The following is a 23473-nucleotide window of genomic DNA, read 5'->3' as shown; positions in this document are numbered from 1 at the left end:
TCCCAAAAAAAAAAAAGCAATTCGTCTTGTGATGAAGTGGTATATAGATTGTGTTATTGAAGATGACCTCGAGTTGCTTTATTTCCCTTCAGTGTAATATTTCTTAAGTAAATAAAATACCCCCACAATGCGCTATGGAGGGCTGCCTGTGCCAGTACTTTTAAATAAATCACAACACCGCCCTATCATAAGGACTGGATAAAACATCTATTTGTCATTGCTGCTTCGCTACTTCTGCTGCACAAGGATGTCAAGTCGCGTTGTTTTATTTATTTATTTATTATTTTTTTTTATTTTGGAAGACAGGGCGGGAGAAACTGCTGGAAATATGCGCTGACACTGTGTGCAAAAGTCCATCCATTTCATATAATAAACGCGCTTTCTCTGCGAAGTAAGTGCATTCCTCGTTTCGCAAAGCCTCCCTTCAAGTCTTCAAGCCTAATCCGTTGTCTAAAACAGATTTTGCCGCTCACTTGGAACACATATAGGCTACTGCCTCACATAAGCCTCCACAATAGACCGACCCTTTTGGATGTCTATTATAACAAAAGAAAAAAAAAATATATATATACGCGGGGTTTTTTTTTCTTCTTTTTTTTTTGCATGCGCTCAGGTGGAAACAATACAATAAATGTTGGCTGCAGAAAAGCGATCGGATCTTGCGTGAACAGTGGAAACAATCGTAGAGCCATGAATAAATCAGGAGGGGGCAGGCGTTTATTCCCAAATTTATTCAGTCATTTTTATTAAAGTGCAGAGGTGCCTGCACTGTGAAGCTTTCCAATGGGGCACTAATATTTGGATTTTAGTAAATACACAGTTCGAAAAGACGATCTTTTTCTCCTTTTTTTTGGAGCATGCAAATTTAATTTATCAACTGTGTTTGGTCATTTTATTTACAAAATAAAAAATGGCCTACAACTTTAATGCTGCATCGGGCTTAAGGCTGTTTGCATAAAGGCAAATCTCTCAACAACTTGAACAGGTTTTTGTTTTGTTTTTTTTCCCTCTCGGTGTAGCTTCCTGACAGCTGTTTGTTCCCAGTGGGCACGCTGCAGGGACAGTGTGGGGACACTGGAGGGGACAGAGGACGAGGACGGGTCATAAAGGCGTGCGCGCTGCAAGAATGTCTCCTCCTCGCCTCTCGTCTTGACGGGGAGCTGCAGTTCGAGCACCTGACCGCTGGGTGGCAGTAAAGCGTCACAGGTCCTTCTCTCATACTAACAAAAAATAAAAGTCCCTGTGGTGTTTGGAAATGCTCTGCTGGCTTCACGCAGGGCTTCTCCTATTCTGTGCTTCACTTTACAATGTGTAGGCTCCATAAAATGTAATCAAATCAAATAAAACAACCTGAGGTGACCAGATTGCTGTTAATGTTTACAGATGGGCACCTACAGCAAGACTTATTACATACGCTATCTGAAAAATAAACTACTTAGAATAAGGCAAAACAAGAAAGAAACTTGGAAATTAAAATACTAATACAATTAAAAGCAATCAAAAGCCTTTGAAAACAGGGACATCATGATATTTGTTTTGCTACGACAAAGGCACGATCTTCTCTTACCCACCGGCCTCAATAACAGCAGTTGTTCTGAGGATCGACGAGGCCTGGAGGTATGAGGGCAGACGAGTTCAAAAGGTGCCAAGCCAAGCACGGATTTATAAACAAATAACAGAAGCTTAAAATCAATTCTGTATTTAAAAAGGTAGCCAGTGCAGGGATGCTACTACAAGGAGTAATGCTTTCTATTTTCTTTTTTGGTAACAGAAGTCTTGCAAGGTGAGACAGTGAGGACTGACCAAAACTTACGTTCGGAGAGTTACAGTAATCTGGCCTTGAGGGGGAAATAAAAACAAAAAGTGAACAGTGATTGGTACTGAATCTCCATGATACATGAGTCTTTACAATAGTGCCAAATGTTGATCATCTCGAATAAATGTAACTGGAATGCAAAGCGGATTAAAGTGGACAACAGCTGTCGTGAATTTTCAATTTACATTACATTTATTTAGAATCAAATGTAAAAGATGAGGAGAGTAAAAAAGTACACCCACAACTTATAGTAACATACATCTTCTTTTTTTTGTACAGAGCACTATTATTTTCACGTTAAAATTCCTACATTCAAGTATTATACGACATAATAAAGATGTGTGCTTACAGTGAAATACCCCTCCCCCCTTTAAAAATATCCTTCAACACATATAGATGTACAGGTATAGTACCACACCACTGCTGCAACTCTTTACAGGAAGTTTGATGAGTGTCCGGAAAATGTATGTTATTTACAGAACGATACAGAATAGAGGTTTGATGCACGAAAGACAATAAGACTGCTACCATCCATAATTAATTTAAAAAGACAGATTATCTCTTTTAAAGGAGTGTGACGCTCTGGGAAATACATCTCCAGATTCACAGTGCAGTCAGCGAGGGAGGAAATGATTAATTATTATTAAATCAGAAGGATTTAAATTCACTTCACCTTTATAGTACAATTCATTCTGTGGTGCCTGGACTAGCAGAAGATTCGTACGCCAACGGACAATATTACTGGCTTCAGTAGCACCATTTGCATCTACAGAAAATACCTGCACACACCCACACTCTTGTATGCATGCTGTACGACACAGCACACACAGATGGGATGTGCTGGGAGTCATACAGTTGACAGTACACAGGGTGAGAGTCAATTTCGTTTGTACCACTCCACCCTCTTACCTTGCATGTGTGATGCCAGGTGTATGCGTATATACATATATATTTAAATAAGAGTGTCATGCTTCTGCCTGTGAACTAAAATTTCACGATACAGTACACTGAATGATTGATATAGATTTAAAGTGTAATCACATGGAAAAATGACAGAAAGGTAACAAAAGACTGAATGCATCATCCACTACCCTCCCAGCATTGATTATGGTAACACTGGTTTCTTAAGAGTCTCCCTTACTTTCCTGAAGCTTTACACTCTTTTATACACTTGTATAGTTGAGACAGTTAACCTTAAACCCAGTTGACCACATGGAGATGAAGGTAATAGGTTAAGAGTCTATTTTGGAGTTCTGAGCTAAGACCATGTTTCCAAGGACGCCATTTTGTTTGTTTCATTTGCTTATCAAGTTTTCCAGTTTGGGGTTGACAAAGGAAAAGCCAGCAAATGCTGCTTGGTCCATGGAGTCAATGAGGTTTTTGTCAGCATGGGAGAGACGCGGCTTCTCGCTCAGGAACTCTCGGTCAAAGTTGCTGCAGTCACTGGGGGATTTCTGTGGATGGCAGGTCAGGGATTTCAGTTAGGTTTAAGTAACAAGTAAAAAGGGGGTGAGGTAATCGGGATGTTAGACGCAAAGCCATTATTTTCATTAAGAGCAGTAACTGGTACCACACAGTAGGAATGAAATCAAACACTCATACCACTTTAGGCTTGAAAGGAGGGTCCACGTCTCTCCTCTCCAGCACTGGCCAGTTGATGACTTTGAAGAACGGGTGCTGACGGATGTTTCCCACCACACCCAGTCTGCGAGTGGGATCTCGCTCAAACAACTGAATTAATGACAGAAGACAACTCAATTTATTACAGAAACAACACAAATATGTTTGCTGGTGAGACAATAGGACTATATAGGGGTGCCAAAGAACGCTAATTATTCACCAGTTCAAGCAGGTTCTTGGACTCCTTGGTGATCCACCGAGGGTAGTGAGGGACGTCCGACCTGATTGATTCAAACAGCTCGTCCTCATCGTCCCCTTGGAAAGGTGACTGACCAATCAGCATCTCGTATACCAGCACACCAAAAGACCACCAGTCCACTGAGAATGTGTACTTCTGTCCTAGCAGGATCTGAGATAAGAGACAATTCAACAATATCAGAGGCATGTAAGAAGTACAAGGACACATGGGGTCACAGGTAAGAAACATCCTCTTGTTGTTGACTATAACTGCAGAGATAAAACAACTTAATAACCCCGGTTTAGGGTAATCTGTACACGCTGCATTGCCTCCTTGCAGCCACCAGGGGGCATATAGACTCATGCATGTGGAAAAATTGAGGAATGCAAAGGTAGGTGAATAAGGAGCTTAACTGAAAAATATTTCAAATACAATTGCATAAGTCATTAGTTTTAAATATGATGGAGAATTGGTTTATGACAACACAAAATGTGACACTGAGCAACGAACCTCTGGTGCGATATAATCTGGTGTTCCACAGAAAGTGGTGGCTCTGGCCTCTCCAAACACGTTCTCTTTACACATGCCAAAGTCTGCTATCTTTATGTGTCCGTCCCTGTCCAGCATCACATTGTCCAGCTTCAGATCTCTGCAGAAAGACATGAAACAAGATACAAAGAATGTAGAACTTGTTCTGCTTGAGTGTATTCTGTTTGAAGTCATGTAATGTAAAATAAAAGAGCTCTCCTGTGGTAGCAGGCTGAATACAGAAACAACACACAGTAGTACAGAGTAGTTATTACCTGTAGATAATTCCTTTTGAATGGAGGAACTGCAGTCCCACTACAATCTCAGCAGCGTAGAATCTGTAGGTTAAGAAACCAACCAACCATTTAACACGATTTTACTACGATTAAGACCCAAATGTTCCATTTCAGAAAATGGCAATTGCTGCAACACTTGTAGCTCTTTACATGGTATCCTAGTGCCCTTACGTAGCTCTGTTGATATCAAAGCGGCCTTTCTCTTGGATGTGAAACATCAGGTCGCCTCCATTCAGGTACTCCATTACAAAGAAGAGGTGCTCCTGTGCAAACAACACATTACTGTCAGCTCAATGTCAGACACAAATGAGACACGAAGAGAGTGTGTGAGAGAAACGATGGATTTAGATAAGGTGGGCTGAAACTGTGGGTCTCTATCAACAGCTGGGAACTGACACTCTTTCGGCTGTAACCTGGCTTGATTCACAATCAGAGAACAGTGTATATATTATATGTTTTACTTGCAGCCATGTTCAGCATGTGTGTGCTTACTTTAGACTGGAATGTTGAGTAGAGGTGAGTGAGGAAAGGGTTCTCCCAGGCGAGGGCCAGGACACGTTTCTCCACCATGGTGCACTCCACATCATCATCCATCAGCACGACATCTTTCTTCAGAACCTTCACTGCAAAGTACTGACCCTGACCCTTCAGCTCTGCCAGCAGCACCTGGGTGTCACAGCCACATAACAGTCAGTACTTCATTAGTGTGATCACATGAGCTTTATGGGGTATAATTTTAGTTTAACATAAGCAATGTTTGTATGGACACTCGATGTTTGAGCGCAATTCTTGGCCTCCGTGCCCTGTTTCCCTCAGATAATGGTATGTTTTCATCAAATGTTGCCTGGCATTTATAGTGGCAGATGAACAACTAAGCTCTTTTCTCGTCTGAAATACATCATCCGCTCCAAGTGTAATATGAGGGAAGTAATTTCAGAGGCAGCTGGGGGATGTATTTTTCTAGTAAGTTATCTAGCCTAGTTGATCAAAAATGGGGCAAGCTAAAGCTGCTGTGTGAATTAAAATGTGAATTAAGGAAGTAATATACTTTGATAGCACTAGCACACTAAGACATGCCCTTCAACTGCGGGCTGTATTAGAATTCACATTTCATAATTTCAAAAATCTTCACGCTTTAAACTGCCTAGAATATGAAGATATGGGCTTCATATGACGTGCCGTATCATTTGTTTCTGCCTACCTCACTGCCATTTCCAATGTTCTATTCAGCATGGGGACAATTTCAGATTGAATTAGATTTTTATGAGTAACATCATTTGCACAGGCGAGTTTGTGCAGTGGCTTTTGTTTTATGTTAAAGTTATGAAAGGATTTGAAGATGCAGACCATGAGTCATACCTTGCCAAAGCTGCCTTTTCCCAGCACCTTGTGGAACACCAGGTGGTTGAGGGTGAGGCGTACCCGGGAAACTGTAGTTGGGGTTGGGGCAGGTCGCGAGCCCTTCCCGTTGTCATCGGCTGTAAATACACATTTGCACACTCTTGAGTAAATAAATATGCAAACCTGTATGCAAAGATGCATGCAAACACAAAAAACAAAGGATAAAAATTTAAGATAATGAAAAAGTAGCTAAACAGGCGATCATTGACAATACCACAACTGATTTAACCTCAAAGGTAAAAACTTTATTGAAATTGAACATTTAGAGGCACACTCAGTGCTACAATGAACACATCGTACCACTAGGGTCCGCTGTTGCACTTCGGACATCTTGATAGATTCCAATGTCTCCACCAGAGTTATCAGGCTTCTTCATAGATTTCTGGAGAAGAAAATCGTTTGCAGAAAAAATTTTGACATCCATAATAAATCATTGTTGTTACTATTTTTTTTACACATAGTCCACACAAACATAGCCTGTTGTGTTGCAAACCTGGGAGACTTGAGAGAGAGCCTCAGCCAGTAGCTTCTGATTGATTCCACACAGATTGGCCACTTTCGTTTGACAGGTGCCATGTACGTTCATGCCACAATCTGGTCAGCGGAGGGAAAGTGGGTGAGTCCAATGGAGATGGGGAATGCATCAAAAAAAGAAAAATGTCAGTGGCAGGGGCAAGAGAAAGGCAGATATTGAATTTGATACAGTCAAAGTAAAAACAAAGGACACATTAGATTCACCTTCACATTTAAGGCCCTGCCTGTAGAGACCCCACAGCAGACTGCCACAGTGGTCACAGAACGTGGGGCTCTTGTAGTTGTAGTACTTGAAGCGATGAGGCATATCAATCTTGAAACGTTCTTTCTGAAACTACAAACACAGAAATACATTAAACCCACAGAATGCTGGTATCTTATGATTACAATATAAACATGCAGGATTATATGGTTAGCCAGAGTTGTTGCTTTCGCAAGTCAGAATAAAATTTCACAGCCAATAGTTTAACACGTGTTGGGTCTGGCTCTACCTGTTTAGATCAGTATTCAGTTGTGCTGAAGAATTAGAGCTTTGACTTCATAAAACATTTGTAGGGTTTTTGTTTAAATTAGTTTAAAATGAGCTACTTTATACCAGCACAGAACTTATAATATACAGCAAGTCACCAGTGAACCATAGCTGAAAAAAATACAAAGTAAAAAAAATAACACTGTAAAACAAAATGCCCTTCATCGTCAGTGGCGGATTTGAGGCCAAGTTTTGCATATATGTTGGAGAACATTCACTTTGCTCACCACAGTGTCACGACTGTTGGCCGCTGTTCCGGTGCACCTGCCGATGATTATTTCGATGCATTTCTTGTGGATTGCCGCATTGCATTCTGGGTGAAATAAAAGACAAAATATTGTGTTAACTGTGATATGAAGATTAATTCAAGGTAAAAATGTGCAAAAGAAATAAATTGTGTTAAAAATGTGGATAACAATTAAAGAAACACTCACGCCTGCACTTGTACCCTTGCTTGTTGAGCCCCCTACATAGGAGGAAAGGAACAGAAAAGTTAAATGCTTGCCATATGTAACATTTGCAAAAAAAAACTCTAAGAAAGATTTATCTGTTAATACTACATTCATGGAATGTCCCCAGGATGATTAATATCCATACTAGGATCTTAGGTTTGACAGTGATACACTTCAGTAGGCAAGAAAATGATTTTCTGTATCAACGTTCTTCCTTCATACAGCAACTACTAAATAGCATGCATACTTACATAGCAGTGACTCAGTGGTATTACATTTTGTTATCAGCATAACTAGATGGTATCTTTTACATCTTAGGTCATTAGATTGAAATTAAAAAGCTATAAAAAATATCTATGCTTTATAGATGGCGTAAGTGCCATTGTGTCACACACACACACACCCATGCACAGACTAAACAAAACGTCAGATTTCCTCCTGCCCGTGTCTAAAGGGAGAGATAATACTGTAGTTTGGGAAGATGGGGAGGAGCTTGGCTCACAGATTAGTGCTGCTGACATAGTTGGAATACAGCTTGACAGCCTTGTGGGATTTCCCTAGACAGTGACTCATTCTCACAATAGCACTGCTGCAGTTGTTTCTACCTTTCATAACCCCCACCCCTCCATAATTGCTCCAGCTAGGAAGCTAGAATCACTACTAATTGATCTTTTGAGAAATACACTTGGTAGGGCTGGACTTTTTTTTTATATTACTATTACTGAACAACTGATGTTTTGTCTTATTTGGTACCCACAGTAAATACACTAGGTGACAAATGGTCAAGAAATGTCAAAGCTATGCCAGCAGCATTTTAGTAAACCACAATAATATAATAATAACAATAATATAGAAAAACAAGCAGACAAGCAAATTAACTGCATTTGGATAAGTCATGGCTAAATAGAGAGGAATCAGAAATACATCCATAGTCTCTAGCTGGAATTTAACAGATACTCAAACCGTACTGAAAGTCACTGTGTTGGAAGATTTTAGTGGCATAATGGTGGCAGCTGTCATGTAACAAAGGCTGGAGTTTGCCGGCTCACCAGAGAAACTCTCTGCAGACAGAGCAGAAGGTGGGCTGGCCGAAGAAGGTGGCGGTGAACTCGTGGTTCTTGATAAAATGAACCTTGGGCTGCTTGAAAGCTCCTCTCCTCCTGTTGAGGGTCGTGGCTCCATCTTCAGGACAAACCTTCACTGATGACTTACACGAAACTGAGGGGAGAGACATATTTACAAATCAAATCATTGTATTTCTATTCAAATCTACAGACTAGATCACATTTGTCAAACAGTCTTGCTCTTAAATGTGAATCAAATCCACTTTTAGATGGTTTTGAAAGACAAATAAAAGTGACATCAGGGAGAGAAGGTCGTAGTCTTGTTAATTATTCATTTAACCTTTTTTTAAATTTTTCTTTTTATAACAATCTACCATATGAGCTATATTGATATTCATCGCATTTTGTCACAGTGGGTATTGTCATAAATCAGTCATCACCTCTGACAGCCAGGCAGTATTTCATAACAAAAGCCTTATGAGCCAGAGAAGCTGCTGCTAAATGAAGCCTATACACTGAAAAAAGCCCTCCTGGATAAGCTGCCCTAACTGATGCAAGTCAAAAGGGCGGGGGTCAACAGTCACTCAGGGAAGACAGGGAAAGAGGCGTGAGAGAGGTAAACAAAGAAAGCAGAAACTCTGGAAGACACAGGGGGGGTGTGGTGGATGTGAGGAAGAGGGGGGAGATACAGGGACAATTCAAAACAGGAGTAGCCTTAATGAGACAACTGATAGACGGGGAAAAGTGGGAAGACTGATGAGGTGTGGGAGATAAACTAATTTCCAATCTGCCACTCTCCTGACAGATGTTTATGTTTGGACAGTGCTTCAGTAACCCGAGCCAAGAAAGTGGGAGTGAGAGAGAAACAGACAGAGGAGGCAGACAACGCTGAGGACTGTTCACACATGCCTAAAAATACTCCGGGTTGCTTTTCAGGAAACCTGTGGAGTGTGTAGGAGGAAGCTGATGGAGTATGGAGCGCTTTCATAATAGTGACCCCCACCCCACGACCCTCTCCAAGCCGGAACAGTGAACCCCGTCTGTGTTACTCCCACACAGAAACTCCCATTACGCAAAACCAGTTTGGAAATCTCACCCGGTGCCGTCTGTGTGGCTTCCCTGTCTAGGCTCCTACAGTAGTCTGTGCCTGAATACAGCATTTGCAAGCCAGTGCTGCTCTGCATCACTTCTGCTTCTACCAGCTGAAGTGAAATTAAAATAGGTCTTTGGAGGCTCACTAGAATAGCATATAATGGTAAAATAGAGCTGCCAAATGTGGATAATTTGTGCCGCGATTTATTACATTTAAGAGGCCTATTCACATAAAAAAACAACCAATGATTGAATGTTTTCCTTTTGTTAAGACACCAGGGATCTAAAACTCCTCAGGAGAGATTAAAATAAGATGAAACAGACCTACTACACACTGTACATGTTTGCTAAACCTAAGTCCTACTGAACTCATCAGTACAGTGTATTAAGATGCATTTACACCTCTTGTCACAGCAAGTACAGCCAGCCACGAGACCAAATTCCTTTACGACACTGAGGGCGTGTCTACAGGACATTGGCTGTATTGCCACACCTGTAGTCAACTGACAAGCTTAACATGCAATATGAAACCAGCATACTAATTTATCTTTACCAGCTTGACAGAGACAAATAAATTCAAGGCAGTCAGTCTGGAGCATGTCAACTCCACAGTCCTCATTAAGACATGCAGTGATAAACTTGCTAAACGTGCAGCAAAAGAAGGCCAATCAACACCCTAGTGAATAAGCATTACTGCCTGCAGAGGGCAATGTTAACTCTGATGGAGAGTAATTTTCTGAGGGATGACACATGAGAGTGTGAGAGGAGAAAATGGGGCAAAAGAAGAGGGGGGAGAAAGTTTGTTCCCACCAACTCTGGGGAGCAGGGTATCCTATTTCACACACTGCACCTCTCCCTGGTGGTCTAGTGGCTAGGATTCGGCGCTCTCACCGCCGCGGCCCGGGTTCGATTCCCGGTCAGGGAACATTGTTTTTTTAATCCACCCACTTTAAGCAATGATTTCTGAAAACAAAACAATTTGCTGCCAAAGTTTGGCATTTGTGGGGTCATTGTGACATGTTCACATGTCTACCATGAAGAACACCTATCAGAGCAGACTTGAAGCCTCTGCATTTCAGTTTGGGTATTTCTCTGCAGATATTTTGATGTGTCACAGGAAGAAAAGTATAGAACTGACAACATTAAGAATGTTTTCATTTCATTTAAAGTGTGACGGTGTGGCAGCACGCATGATGCATGAACGCTGAAACCAAAGCAGTTAAAATGGAAGCCACATTTTTGTTCTTTTTTTCACACCTGTGCTTTACCATCTGTGGCATGTTCATATGTCTGCCATGAAAAACACCTATTACTGTTGAGTCCATATGTAAGTCTGGGAATTTAAATCTAGGTATTAAAATCGAACTTTAAATTGACTTTTTTTTAATGCAGAAATTTTGACGTGTCACAGGATGAAAAGCGCAGGTGTAATTGACAGCATTAGTAAGGGCTGCATTCCATTTCGGTGAGACAGCTGACAGATGTTCATGGCTGACAGGGACATTTAATGATTTACTGCAGCTGAATCTTTATTGCTGTTACGGTTACACACACAATCAATCACACAGTGATTGATAGACAGACAGCTTTTGACTGGTAAACTGTTAAATGGATATAAATGGTTGTTCCTGGAAGGATAGAAAAACCCTACTGATTTGGAACCATGTTTTCAGGGGCTTTTTGTTGTACAACCTTTACCTGCATCAATGTCCTCCAGGAAAAACTGCACAGCCATCTGAATCCTTCCTGAAGGGTGCAGATCCACCCAAAACTCAGCACGTCCACTGGTTTTTGACTTCTTGCAGCGTTCTGCCAGCACAGACACACCCACTGTAGCCTTGGCCAATGGCTCCTCAGTGCTCTGCATGAGATCCACTTCTATGACTCGCCCGTCAACGACGTGAGCATCAAAAGTGGACTTCCAAGCGGGATACATGGTGGGCTTCCTCTGAACCAAGGTCTTTCCTCGCTCTGTGAAAGGACATTAGTATCACAATCTGGTACAAAAAGTGTATTTTACTGTCCCTGCCTCAGGGAAGTCACAGCACAGAAATGACTACAGCACAAAGCCCCTGGAGTCGGTGGAGAGTCAGTCTGCTTGTGGACTTTTGAGCCCAGCAGATGGTGACTGTTAAGGCAATTAAACTTCGGACGTCTGCTCTCTCTACTTACTGCGATACTTTTCTGTCTAAATAACAATATAATTGCACACATATGCATCCATACATACCTGTGTTGACAGACTCCTTCATCTTGACGGCACAGATGGGAGGGTCAGTCAGAGGAGTCAGAGCGCCCACGTCATAAGCGTTGAGAGCGATACGCAGGAAGGGTGCCATGGTGACCACTCACCGAAGCCTCCTGGAAAAAAGACAGACTGATAGTTAGAATATGTCTCTTTCTATCTCTTTCACACAGACACACTTTTATCTTGCACTTGCATTGCTCAAGTTGTGCACTTGAAACAAGAAGGAAGAGGGTCAGTGGCGAACAGTGACCTCAGATGGAAACTACAGAGGAAGCAGAGATTTCCGTCTCAATACGTAACTTTGGAAACTACCTGCTACTAATGAGGGAAGAAGGAACAGAGTGAAAATTCTAAACTGTGCACATTCGAGCAGAATGAGGATTGAATGACACAAAGAGAAACAGAAACTCAAAAGGATCAAACTTTAAAGACAAACACAAAGTCCTAGTGTTTGAGGAAAAAATAGAGATTCAAATATAAGTTGAGGAATCTGTTTGGTATTTTGGATTTGAGTTGATCCATACAAATGACCCTCTTCAATCCTGTCTATACTTGGCCCATAGCACAGACAACTGTCAACATTAGCATCAGCTGATTGTGAGTATTATGGAATATTTTTTATACTTTATCGGGGGAAGTTTTGGTAATCCTGTTTATGCAGCTTTGCTTTGCTTTTAAAAGCATGTCCTGTTTAGGCATGCCTATGTTTATATTTTGGATAATATCCCCTTTACCAAAAACAAACACAAAAAACATCTTTTGTATCTAGCACAGCTCTAAATACTTCTGTGTCTGGCAAAATTAGTGAAAAATTATGATATTATTATAAGTTTTTTGAAGGCCATATTGAAAAACTGTGGTTGTGGCAGAGACTGAAATAATAAAAAAAAACCTACTTTAAGTCATTTTTAAAGGTATTTCTGCCATTTTTGCATATTTTCTGAGATAAAATGCATTCAGATTTTGCATCCAAGTGACACTTAAAGTCTACACATAATTCTGAAAGTACAGAAATGAAACAGAAAACAGGCTTGCCAAAGAATCCCCCTCCTTGCATCACCAAAGCTGAATTGCTCCACTGACAGTTTTGTTGAGCACTGCTTTCCATGTGTTTTGTGCACTTCCTCTGAGAGTGGTTCTTCTGGGGTTTGAACAGTCTCTTCACAGTCATTCTGTATTTGACAAGCTGACCTCCTATCAAGACCGGACACAATAACTATAAAACAGTGTGGCGAAATGCTGTGTTTTGATCAAAGATGCAATTTTCTACATTTTGTGGTGCTGTAAATTAATAATACACATATATGTGTGCGCACATACAACGTCAAAAGTAACTGTAAAGTGTGTTTTTCAGCACAGGAAAACTAAAAAGTCAAGCAGTAAACACTTTCTTTGGGTAATGTCGTGTGCCAGGCAACAGTGCTTCTCCACAATACCTGCATTGTACCTGCATTTTCAGCTGTGGGACACAGTGTTCAGTAAATCAGTACTCTTGAAGAGTAAACTGTCTTTCCATGAAAACAGGGGCTGAATTTAGCAACAATTCCCTCCAAGGGGCCTTCTAATAACAGACATTAGAGTGGGTAAAATTTTCAGAATTTAGAGTGCAGCCAGCCACTTGTATAAAGAAACTGTTTAATACTTTTTGAATGTTCGCACGTTATCAAGGCTGCTTCACACCAAAGAGTTACACAGCTGCTTTGTCACAGATTAACATGACCCAGGGCACGTTAGCCTACATCCTAATTCCCAAAGCAGCAACAAAATCCCACAGAATTCCTCCAAGAATTCCTACATAAAACTTTTTGTGTGCTTTTAAGTTCCTTAGCTATAGCTCGTATAGCTTTAGTTTCATGCTCCTTTAACATAATCTTGGTTTCGTAGTCATTTCAGACATAAGGCACGTCTGTGACTTTGAAGCAAACTGCATCTCATTTTAACTGCACAATGACATCTAACTGATTTATGAAGTGGCCTTTTTGGGCAGTAACTTCTAAATACAAAATGCAGACTTGCTGTTTTCTGGTGCTTGAGCATAAATACGTACATGAAACTCGAGGACAGGGATGTCAAGTGGCTCACTGTTTTTAGATAATTCATCATTCATAAGAGGACAAGTTTTGTCTGTGTTCAAGCTGTTTTTTCACCGTGCTGAAAGTCATGCATTATAATGTCCTGACTGAACCAGTGTGTGCTATAATATACAAAAACACATACACGCTAGTCAGCCTACAAAAAAGGTACACTAGATGCTATTTTGAGCTCTGGTTGGATTTAGATCCATCTAGCTCATTTGCAGAGGTGACCCTCTTCATACAAAATGTTATAAAGAGGAGGCATTAGCTTTTCACACTTTTTCTGACTATAGCTGAATAGTTTTTGGAGGGATCTTCTTTAACATTCTGTACTGCTATCTACTGTTCAGTACAAGTACAAGATGTTACTGTACCCACCCTGAGCATGTCTCAGGTGTAAATATGTGCTTCGGTATAATTGTGTGATGCCGTACATAACTCTAACTCACAGGATCTGTAATCTGTAGGAGGCAGTGATGTCCTACAGAAATAGACTTCTGATCTGGAGGCTGATGATGTAAAATCCCAAACAAACACTCGGAGTAAGGAAGTGAATAAACAACAGTGACATTTCAATAACTGCAATTCTGTTTGAGTGAGGGACTTAACTCCCAACTGCTTTAATATTCAGAAGTTACTGAGAAGCCAGCACATACAGCATTACACAAAGGTTTTTTTAGGCAACACAAATGTTTAGATTGTTATCTAGTATGTAATACCGTCATAGAGATGTTCATCTAAAGACTAAACAAATGACTGTTCATGACTGAGGTCAGGAGGACTCAAAAATAACACAATACTTACACAGCCACACATACACACATACAAAAAACAGCAAAGTTACATAAGGTGAGATATGCAAAAGCATACACAAACTATGTACTTTTAAAATCTACTTGCAGTTTTCTCTTCACTTTACGCATGCATTCGCTTATGTACACATACACAGACATTATGTAGAAAAAAGAGCCGTGTTTCCCCAGAGAGAGTGGAAAAAATGACACACATGCAATTGGGGAAGGGGTGGGTAAGGAAAAGAGCAAGAGAGAGGGAAAGAAAAAAGATAGAAAACGCACTGGAAGGCAGGCCATTGGACATGAGAGGGAAACAAGATCTGCTTTCACTAGACCCAGCCACAATGAAATCGACTTCCAGCGAGATGGATATTGTTTATGTGCATTTGTCTTTGTGTCCTCAAAGGGCAACTAGTTACTCTTATTTAAGTCTTGAGTTTTTGTTGTGGACTGCAAAGTAGCAGTTAACGTAGACCTGGACAGCCCAACCCTTAAATCTGTTAACTTTGTACAACACGAAAGAAATCATATATTATGTAGTACTAACTGGAAGAAGTCATAGCACGCAGGAAACATGAAAAGAACAAGTACATAACGAGGACATACCATTACATGCTGCTTGACTTGAGATGAAAAATGCTGTTATGCATCAAATGAGCTATGAGGAAGTTTAAGGAGTGCTATTCCCCGAAATCTAAAAATTTTGTGTAATTGGTTTTAAAATTAATGTTTCATGAGGAAAATGTATCCTGAGAACAGCAAAATAACACATTTTAGCACTTAGCTATTAAAATAAATAGATTAACACAACATTGATAAAACAAGGATTCCTTGTGATGACGTACACAAATCTTCCATTACAGTGCATGCATTAAACACAACACAATAGAGACTGTCAACAAAAAGACAGACTGTAATCAAAGTCATTCTCAGGGATGCACAACAAACAAGTCACAGGTTTGGTATGCATTGGATTAGTGGAGATGGCTCTTCGTGAAAGCAGTGATCAAGCAGGTCTAGCAGGCTGGGGAGCTTCTGCACTGAGTTCAACTTCCATAGGCAGGTATGAACGGAGACGGGTAATTATAGAGAAGAACGAACGCTAGACAATAAACAGGCGGCAGAGCAGTATGCTGGTCTTTTGAGCTATTAATGACGTCACCTTAGATTTGGCTACCTGATTGTAGCACAAGTGGGAATCCATCATTTTAATAGGCACCACACACAGCGGAAAGGCATTCATACATTGATTCTGTAGTGTGAATGTTACATAACACATAACATACCAACTGAGAAACCCTTGCTGAATCACTAGACCACACTCTTGCTACAGAGTTACAAGGAAGGTTTGATTACATCAGAAAGGGCTTGTGTTGTCGCTGTTGACATCTATACTGGGTAAATATCTGGCTCTTCTAAACTACATATAGCCCTTCAATTTCAAGACAAACCAATCAATACAACCAATATGTTTTTTTTCAAAGACAAAACAATGCATTGTTCTTGACTGAATAACTGAACAGTGAAGTCAGTTACCTGACCTCTGTCAAATAATTATGTGTTCTTGCCTTACTTAAGCCTGAAACAACCAAGACACAAACATGGGTGCAGCACAAGCCTATCAGAGCATCAAAGGGTGGCATTCCAAGTTTATTTTACAATGACTGTATATCTCCTGGTTTTAGCCCTGTTCAAAACAGACCGTTTCAGTCTGTAGCTTTAAATGCAGCTGACCTGCTGCTGTCTCTGTCACATTCAGGAAGAAGACTCTTTCTGCATCTGTGACTAACAGCACAGAGCATAACAGTTGATCGCAATGCAGCTTGAGGAATGGCAGATGTACATATATAACATTTACTTTACACTTCAAAGTTTATAACAACCACAAAACACAATAAAAGTAGATTTTCACCATATGAGACCTTTCAGTTTTTGATAAGTTAGTAAATTACAGGCTGTTTCCCTAAATTGGGAGTCTATAGAATTTGAGAACTACAGTTAGTGAATTGTTCATGTGATGTGAATACAAACACCCTCAAATTATTGCCTATAAGAGAGCAGTTTAACACCACACTAATTGATTGATGAAATTATAGATTTATTTTAAAGTTAGTGTGCTACCACAACAGGGACCTGCCACGAGCAAATGCTTCCTCAGTATACTATATTTTTATATTTTATGAATTTAGGAACACTAAAGTCAAAGGCAAAAATAAAGACACTTGAGTCTAAACATGAGCTACCACTTGACATAGAAGAAAAATGGACAGACTTAACAATATTAGCAATAATGTGTCAGCCTCAGTAAATCTTTAAATGTCCCTCTATGCCAATCCAGTGAGCCAGCAGGAAGAAAATGACCCTGAATCCATCTTACCAAAATGGAATGCAACCATTACTAACGCTGTCAATTACACCTGCGCTTTTCCTCCTGGGACACGTCACAATGTCGGCAGAGTGAAAAATCTATTTAAATGTATTTAATACCCAGGTTTAAATGCACAGGCTTAAACTCTGCTGTCCTCAACACTAACAGGCGTTTCTAATGGAAGACATTTGAAGATGTAACAGATGGAAAGGCACACACATATATACAAAAAAAAAAGAAACAAAAAAATATGGCTGCATTCCATTTTAACTGCCTCAGTTCCAGCATTGTGCTCGTTGGTTCAATGCCATGGCTTACTGAAACACTTAAAAAGAACTGAGCAATCATTAACAACATCACTGACACCTTGGCTTTTTCTGCTACAATAAAACAAATGCCTACAGTGAACACAGCATGCAAGTGAAACTAGGGGGGATAAAAGTGAAAACAAAAATGTACTGAAGACTAGGCGCATATCCAGTATCATGTGATTCACTACTTTGACAACATGTACCTGACTGGGGTGAAATGTGTCAGTGAGAGGGCATTGCATTAGTTGGAAATTACTTCTACCTCTGTGACAAAAGACTTTGAGCAATGAAAACTAGCCTGACAGGATTTAAAATAAAGGTAGATGGAAAATAGAAGACAGGTAACAGGTAAACCTGTTTTGATAATATCAGTCAACCAAATAAGTTCAAACGATTTCAGCATTACTGAACACCACTGAAACGCACCTGTCTGGTAACATCTTATGGAGACATCTTATGGAGAATGTCAGGTTTAGACGATTCTCAGAGTTCTCATTCTGCTTATTATAATATTCAGTAAGAAATATCAGGAATTGTGCAGAAAAGGAAGGAATGAAAATGAAAAAAATGTGCTCTGTGTTGCATCTACAGTTACTTCAAGAGAATGAGCTTCCAACAACAGGGTGGTGCATGGTTGAATAAAACACAGAAAGGTCCATAGCCGACCCAAGAACAGCCTTAGCTAGATGGAGCTGAGCCAATCATGGCTTAGCACATTAGAGCTGAACAAACATGCTCCGCACATTTATAATGAACCTGAACAAGCATGGCCAGAGTCAGCCCTAAAGCTAGTAACCTGACGTGTGTGTGGTTGTGAGTAAACATCTATTACATCATGAAACTGCACTGCATGATAGCTCAAAAAGAAAAAAAAAATCTCAAACTGCAAATGAAGCAGTCACCATGGAAAAGAGCTGTTCTTAACTGCAATACCACTATTTGATTTTACAGTAGGTGACATAAACAAGTGAGCACTAAATCAGATTTTCTATTCAAATGATAGGTCTGTTAAGAAATTATCTGTTTTCATACAGATCCAGATGTGCATCCAAATATAAAGAGTGAAAGACATGTATGCAGAATTGTGGAGAATACCTAAATCCTGTCAATATGAGAACTTTGTACAGATGAATCATGCTCAACTTCCTGTGAGTCTGACACAAGAACACTGGCTTTTGGTAATTGCAAATTACGACATTGTTTCAGAGCTATAACCACAAAAAAATTGCAGTTAAACTATATTTGCACATGGCATCAAAACTGCTTAAACAACTGTATAGAACCAAGATCTGTACCAATTTATGTAAAATTCTCCATGCCTTCAAAAAATGTGGCAACCTATTCACGGAAAAATTGTGTGGAGTACGGTGAAATAATTAGTTGAAACTTGACTGGAATTGGAAGGACAGTGGCTACATAAATATTTAAAATGCTGAAAACTGAAGTCCTGATTAAACTACTAAATCTTTGGTAAAGGCAATAACAAAGGATTTAAAAACTTTTGAACCCAATCAATCACTTGGTGCTCTTGTTTACTCCCAGCTTTGACCAGCACATTTATCAAAATAAGGCATGTTATTCTCACAAAACTTTCCTTAATCCTCAAGCCTTGCACTGAAGCATGGTGGCATGTATTATTACAGCATTAACACCATCTCAAAAGCACGCAAGTGTACTTATGTGCACACACACACATACACACACTAATAACCTTGAACAAAGGAGCCTTTAATGAATTTCAGTGGAGACTGGCTTGCACGAATCAAAGCCTGCCTTTCTTTCACTAACCAAGGTTAATGTCTAACAACCCACTCCCAGATACTCTCACACACATATTTGTGTATCCATGACTTCAGAAGACATTATATTGACTTACATTAATTTCCTGGAGACATACTCAGATTTTAACAACAACTAAAACTTGTGTAATTCTAACCCTTGCCCAAAGCTTAATGTAACCTAAAAAAAAATGCCTTCACCTTACAATTTAATGACTTGAGGACTTGCTTTTTGTCCTCAAAGGAAGGACACATTCCCATAACATGACAGATTTAGGTCCCAAAACATGAGACACAACACAGGTAGAGTCAACAGACAGCTTATTGCAGATGCTGCAATGAAAAGCATTAAAACAGGCATTAAGCTGCCCTTGTGTGATGCTAAATCTCTTTCTTTCATGCACACACGCACCCAGCGATCAGGTTAAATTGGGACAGGAAAGAAAACTGATCGAGGTTTGAGGAAATGAGATGAGCTGATGCTGCTGCTTCAAGGTCAGAGTCGGATGAATCACTGTTGTGATACACTCATTCCAGGGACACTGACTGTTATAATTTCACTTTGTGTCTGGAAATGACCCTCGATTCAATCAATACAAACTGGTGTTAAATGTCTGACTGACACGGATACAAACTTTATTGTTGCTGTGGGGGGATAACCTTTTTTTTTTTTTTTGATCCTCTCTCCCTTCATTCTGAGAAGCGCTGAGCTCTTTGGCACGACGTCAAACCTGCTATACCAGCATGGAATGAATCCTGCTGCCACTGTGTGTGTGTGTGTGCGTGCGAGTGTGTGTGCTCTCTCCACATGCATTAAAAGCGGTGTCCATTTCTGCCCCACTCACAGTTTACAAAGGCTTAGTTAAGTCAGACAAAATAGCATCTAAGCAAGGAGAGCCAAGCAGGATACCACGTTGTAGAGAGAGTATGTGTGGGACAAAGAGAGAGAGCAGTGACAAGAGACCAAGGGCATGTAATGAGCCAAACTATCATCGCCCGGAGCTGATTTAGCAAATCCGTGCCAAACGCCTGCATTTGTGTGTAGTTATGCAACACAGAAAATGCTCTCATAGGAAGAATCATATCTTGTGCATCATAACAGAAGTGGAAGAAGATGCACTACACAAAACAGGCATAGGCCGTTTATTGGCCTGGACGATTATCATGGCCGATATTTGGCATTTTTCCGTTTCATTTATCTGTATTTTTATCGGACGATTATTGATAAATTAAATGCGCTATACTTCAGGTCTGATGCAGCTACCCTTCTCCATCTGTAGTCACTCTGGTCTCAGAAATGTCCTTCAAAGCAGCGGCTGCAGAAACTGAAGAAGAAACACAAGCCGTTGACCCAAACCGTAAGTTAGCTACTCTCACAGTGGCTAAGGCTACGCTAACGGCTAGCAGCTAAATTAGAAGACAGACACAAATTACTCTGAGTATTCAGTCACCATTATTAATGAAGAAGCCTAGTTATGAATGACAGGTTCTCTGCGCTCACATGCTGTTAAAACATTACATCTAATGTATATCTGTTCCAAATATCAACAAGATAACAAAATAGACTAATATTGTTAACTTGTCCCCTCAAACAACAGCACAGCTTTCCCTGTTATGAAGCAAATTAAATAATTAACAAAACTACAATTCGCACCTTTGTGTGTGATTTTTTTTAAGTTGGTATGTTCAACAACCAGCTGTAAGGGATTTTATTAGTTTGTTTCAGTGTGATTTTAGCTATTCTAATCTGTATCTACAAAAAATGTGAATTACTCATAGACACAAATCATCATCAATCACTTCAATATCAGTTTCAACATTGTCAAAATATATAAGCCTGCAATGCATTCGCATTCGCATTTGTATTGACTATGGAGGGATCAGTGCTCCTCCTCAGCGAGCAGATGTCCCAACTGTGCCCTCCAAGCAGCTCACAATGCCACAAGCCAATATTGACACACCAGTAACTGCAGGCAGATGCAGACAGATTGTGTTACCTGTGCTCACAAAGCTGTGCTGCTTCCAGAAAATAACAACAGGATACGGAGTGTTGCCACAAACGCAAAATTGCATTGCAGTGTGTGACACAAGAGTTTCACAAGCAATAAAAGGAAGATTTCGAGATGGAGTAATGTGTCCATGGTGCCCGCTGAGCTAACAGGTCACGGTGGCTGCCGTTGATTCAGAAAGCCGAGCTGGTTACAGCCATAAGAATACGCTGTAATCTTTACACTAAACAATGACATCGCGTAACTCCCTTACCATCCCTCAACACCTTTTCTGTGGTAAGCCAACAGTTGAGAAACAAACCACGTGTAAACCACAATGATATAAGTGTATTAGCAACAACAAAAAGAAGCTACATGACAGGTGGATGACTAAATGACTGCAATGAAGGAGGGACCTTTGAGATTTCAAGCTCATGGACTTTACTCTCAGCTGAGCAACGTAAAGTGACTCCAGCACAAGTTAAGCCACAATGACCACGGGGCTGCTTCTGTTTCTCATCTGTACAGTCTTTGTAGTGACAGTGAGAATGGCAGCTTTTTGTCAAATCACACAATGTGAAGATATAGCCTGGAATTTAATGGAAATCCACTGAAACTCAACTCATCCAGCTTTGTGCATGAACAAAAAGGCGTCATCCACGTGCTGACTAATGCACAATGAGTCGCTATTATGTAAATTTGACATAATGACCACCATAGACTGTATCTGTGGAACTTGTGTTGTTGTCAGGCCTGTTTTTCATCATCTTGAGTCTTAAAACTAGAACACACTTACATAAGTCACTTTGAGGTTTAAACATTTAATACAGACAAAAATGCATCATATAGTTCCTAAATATGTTGGATACATCCGGTTAATATTGCTGGTATTAAATATATAAACAATTAAGCAGATTAGGAGTGTACCTACCACTGTATTTAACTTGTTTCTTTAGCTTTTATAGGTAATAAGTGATTTGAAAATTAGGTCTGCCCTCAACTGTAATACTATAACAGAGAGGACTTACATGAATGTTTTTTCTACATTTTGGTGATACTGGTGGCTGTTAGCTTGAATAAACTTGTTTGTTTGCCAAAAAACTATTTATCATCTATTTTATACATATCTCTATTTGTTTTTTGTTAATCTCAGCTAATCAGTTATAAAGTGCAAAAATGCATAAGTTTATGTAAAGGGTGACAGCACAAGTATGTTTCTCGTAGGCAAAAAATTGTGACTAAAGAAATGTGTGTAGGTTATTGTGTAATATGGCACAACATTTATGATCATGTAGGCAGCATTAATACATATTTATAGACACATATGCCAAAGAAATGATCTATTTCGCTATTATTTCATGGGCTATGATCTGTAAATATAAATGAAATATGATATTTTCATGCTCTAATAACATTGTATTCACACAGCAGGTCACTTTTTGACTGCGTTGTAAGAATTCATTCAGTTCTATAAAGCTATTTCAACCTGTAAAAACAGCTGGATTGGTTATAATGTGGAGCAAAGAGCAGGTATAATGATGCAGGGACTTAAAGGCTTAACCGCAAATCAGTTTTTTTGGCACAACACAGCTCCATTTCATACTTGTGCTAGCTAACTTCATCACTGAAACACAGTTGGTTGCCATTGGATACAACACTTGGCCGGAGGAATTTCTGGAGCAAGTCAAGTTTACTGACGGTGTTTTGTCACTTTAACCGACTTTGCAAACGCTGAAACACGGTTTAAACACACCTTACTAACCACGACGACACACACAAAGAAAGAGAAATTCCGCGACAGCAACTCTTCTGGTCTCCAGCAGCAGTTAACTACTATTAAAACTACTCATGCTAGCCGAGGTTTGCAGTCGAGCTTTGCCTCACAAACCAGCAGCCGAAGCCGGGTCACAATAACACAGGCGACTCTTGACACCCAGTAGCAAAGGTTGTTGGTCCCGACTGTCGCAACAACGACCTTAAGATTTACGCGAACAAGTTTCAGCAGCTTTATGAGAAAAAGTCTGACTTACCTCCTCTGCCGAACTGGAGAGTGGTTTGTTTGCGGCGAGTCGGTGCCTTGGTTCGGTGTTTCAAACCGCGCTTTTTTTTTCTCCTTGTTTTTTTGCAAGAGCGTCGACTTCAAACTCTTCAGTGGGTTTTGAGGAAGTGCTGAGCTCCGCCGCTGTTTGATTCTGACTGCTGCTGCTCGGTGGCAGCGCGCGCTATGGAGGACTGGCTGTGTGACGTCAGCCAGGTGAATTCCCAAAGACGCGCGCGCGCGCGCATACAAAGTGACACATAATGATTACACAAGGATAATTTATAACGACACATCAATGGA

The 23473-nt window shown here is 40.2% G+C and overlaps 1 protein-coding gene and 1 non-coding gene across 2 annotated transcripts; one reads left to right on the top strand and one right to left on the bottom strand.

The window, feature by feature from the left end:
* Positions 1-1985: 1985 nt before the first annotated feature.
* On the bottom strand, positions 1986-23327 carry LOC103359873 (protein kinase C delta type-like). The gene is made up of 17 exons (XM_008285428.1): positions 23163-23327; positions 11801-11931; positions 11269-11541; positions 8464-8632; positions 7397-7428; positions 7190-7275; positions 6638-6767; positions 6393-6493; positions 6200-6281; positions 5858-5976; positions 4991-5164; positions 4670-4761; positions 4478-4540; positions 4185-4323; positions 3657-3845; positions 3419-3547; positions 1986-3270 (listed from the first exon to the last, which is right to left on the bottom strand). Exons 2-17 carry the CDS (start codon positions 11907-11909, stop codon positions 3112-3114), a joined length of 2046 nt encoding a protein of 681 aa, XP_008283650.1. The 5' UTR covers positions 11910-11931; positions 23163-23327; the 3' UTR covers positions 1986-3111.
* On the top strand, positions 10424-10495 carry trnae-cuc (transfer RNA glutamic acid (anticodon CUC)). Its single transcript has one exon. It is a non-coding gene; the product is annotated as a tRNA-Glu (tRNA).
* Positions 23328-23473: the final 146 nt, after the last annotated feature.

The sequence above is a fragment of the Stegastes partitus genome, unplaced genomic scaffold (assembly GCF_000690725.1).
Source record: "Stegastes partitus isolate 25-593 unplaced genomic scaffold, Stegastes_partitus-1.0.2 Scaffold402, whole genome shotgun sequence".
In the NCBI taxonomy this organism is placed as follows: domain Eukaryota; kingdom Metazoa; phylum Chordata; class Actinopteri; family Pomacentridae; genus Stegastes; species Stegastes partitus.
This window is presented reverse-complemented; position numbering and strand designations above follow the sequence as displayed.

Excerpts from the sequence above, each read along its gene's own strand:
- LOC103359873 (XM_008285428.1), bottom strand. The coding sequence starts at position 11,909 with ATGGCACCCTTCCTGCGTATCGCTCTCAACGCTTATGACGTGGGCGCT. Across the intron at positions 7,429-8,463 it reads GTCTGCAGAGAGTTTCTCTG|GGGGCTCAACAAGCAAGGGT; the intron begins GTGAGCCGGCAA and ends CCTCCTATGTAG. Across the intron at positions 6,494-6,637 it reads GCAGGGCCTTAAATGTGAAG|ATTGTGGCATGAACGTACAT; the intron begins GTGAATCTAATG and ends TCCGCTGACCAG.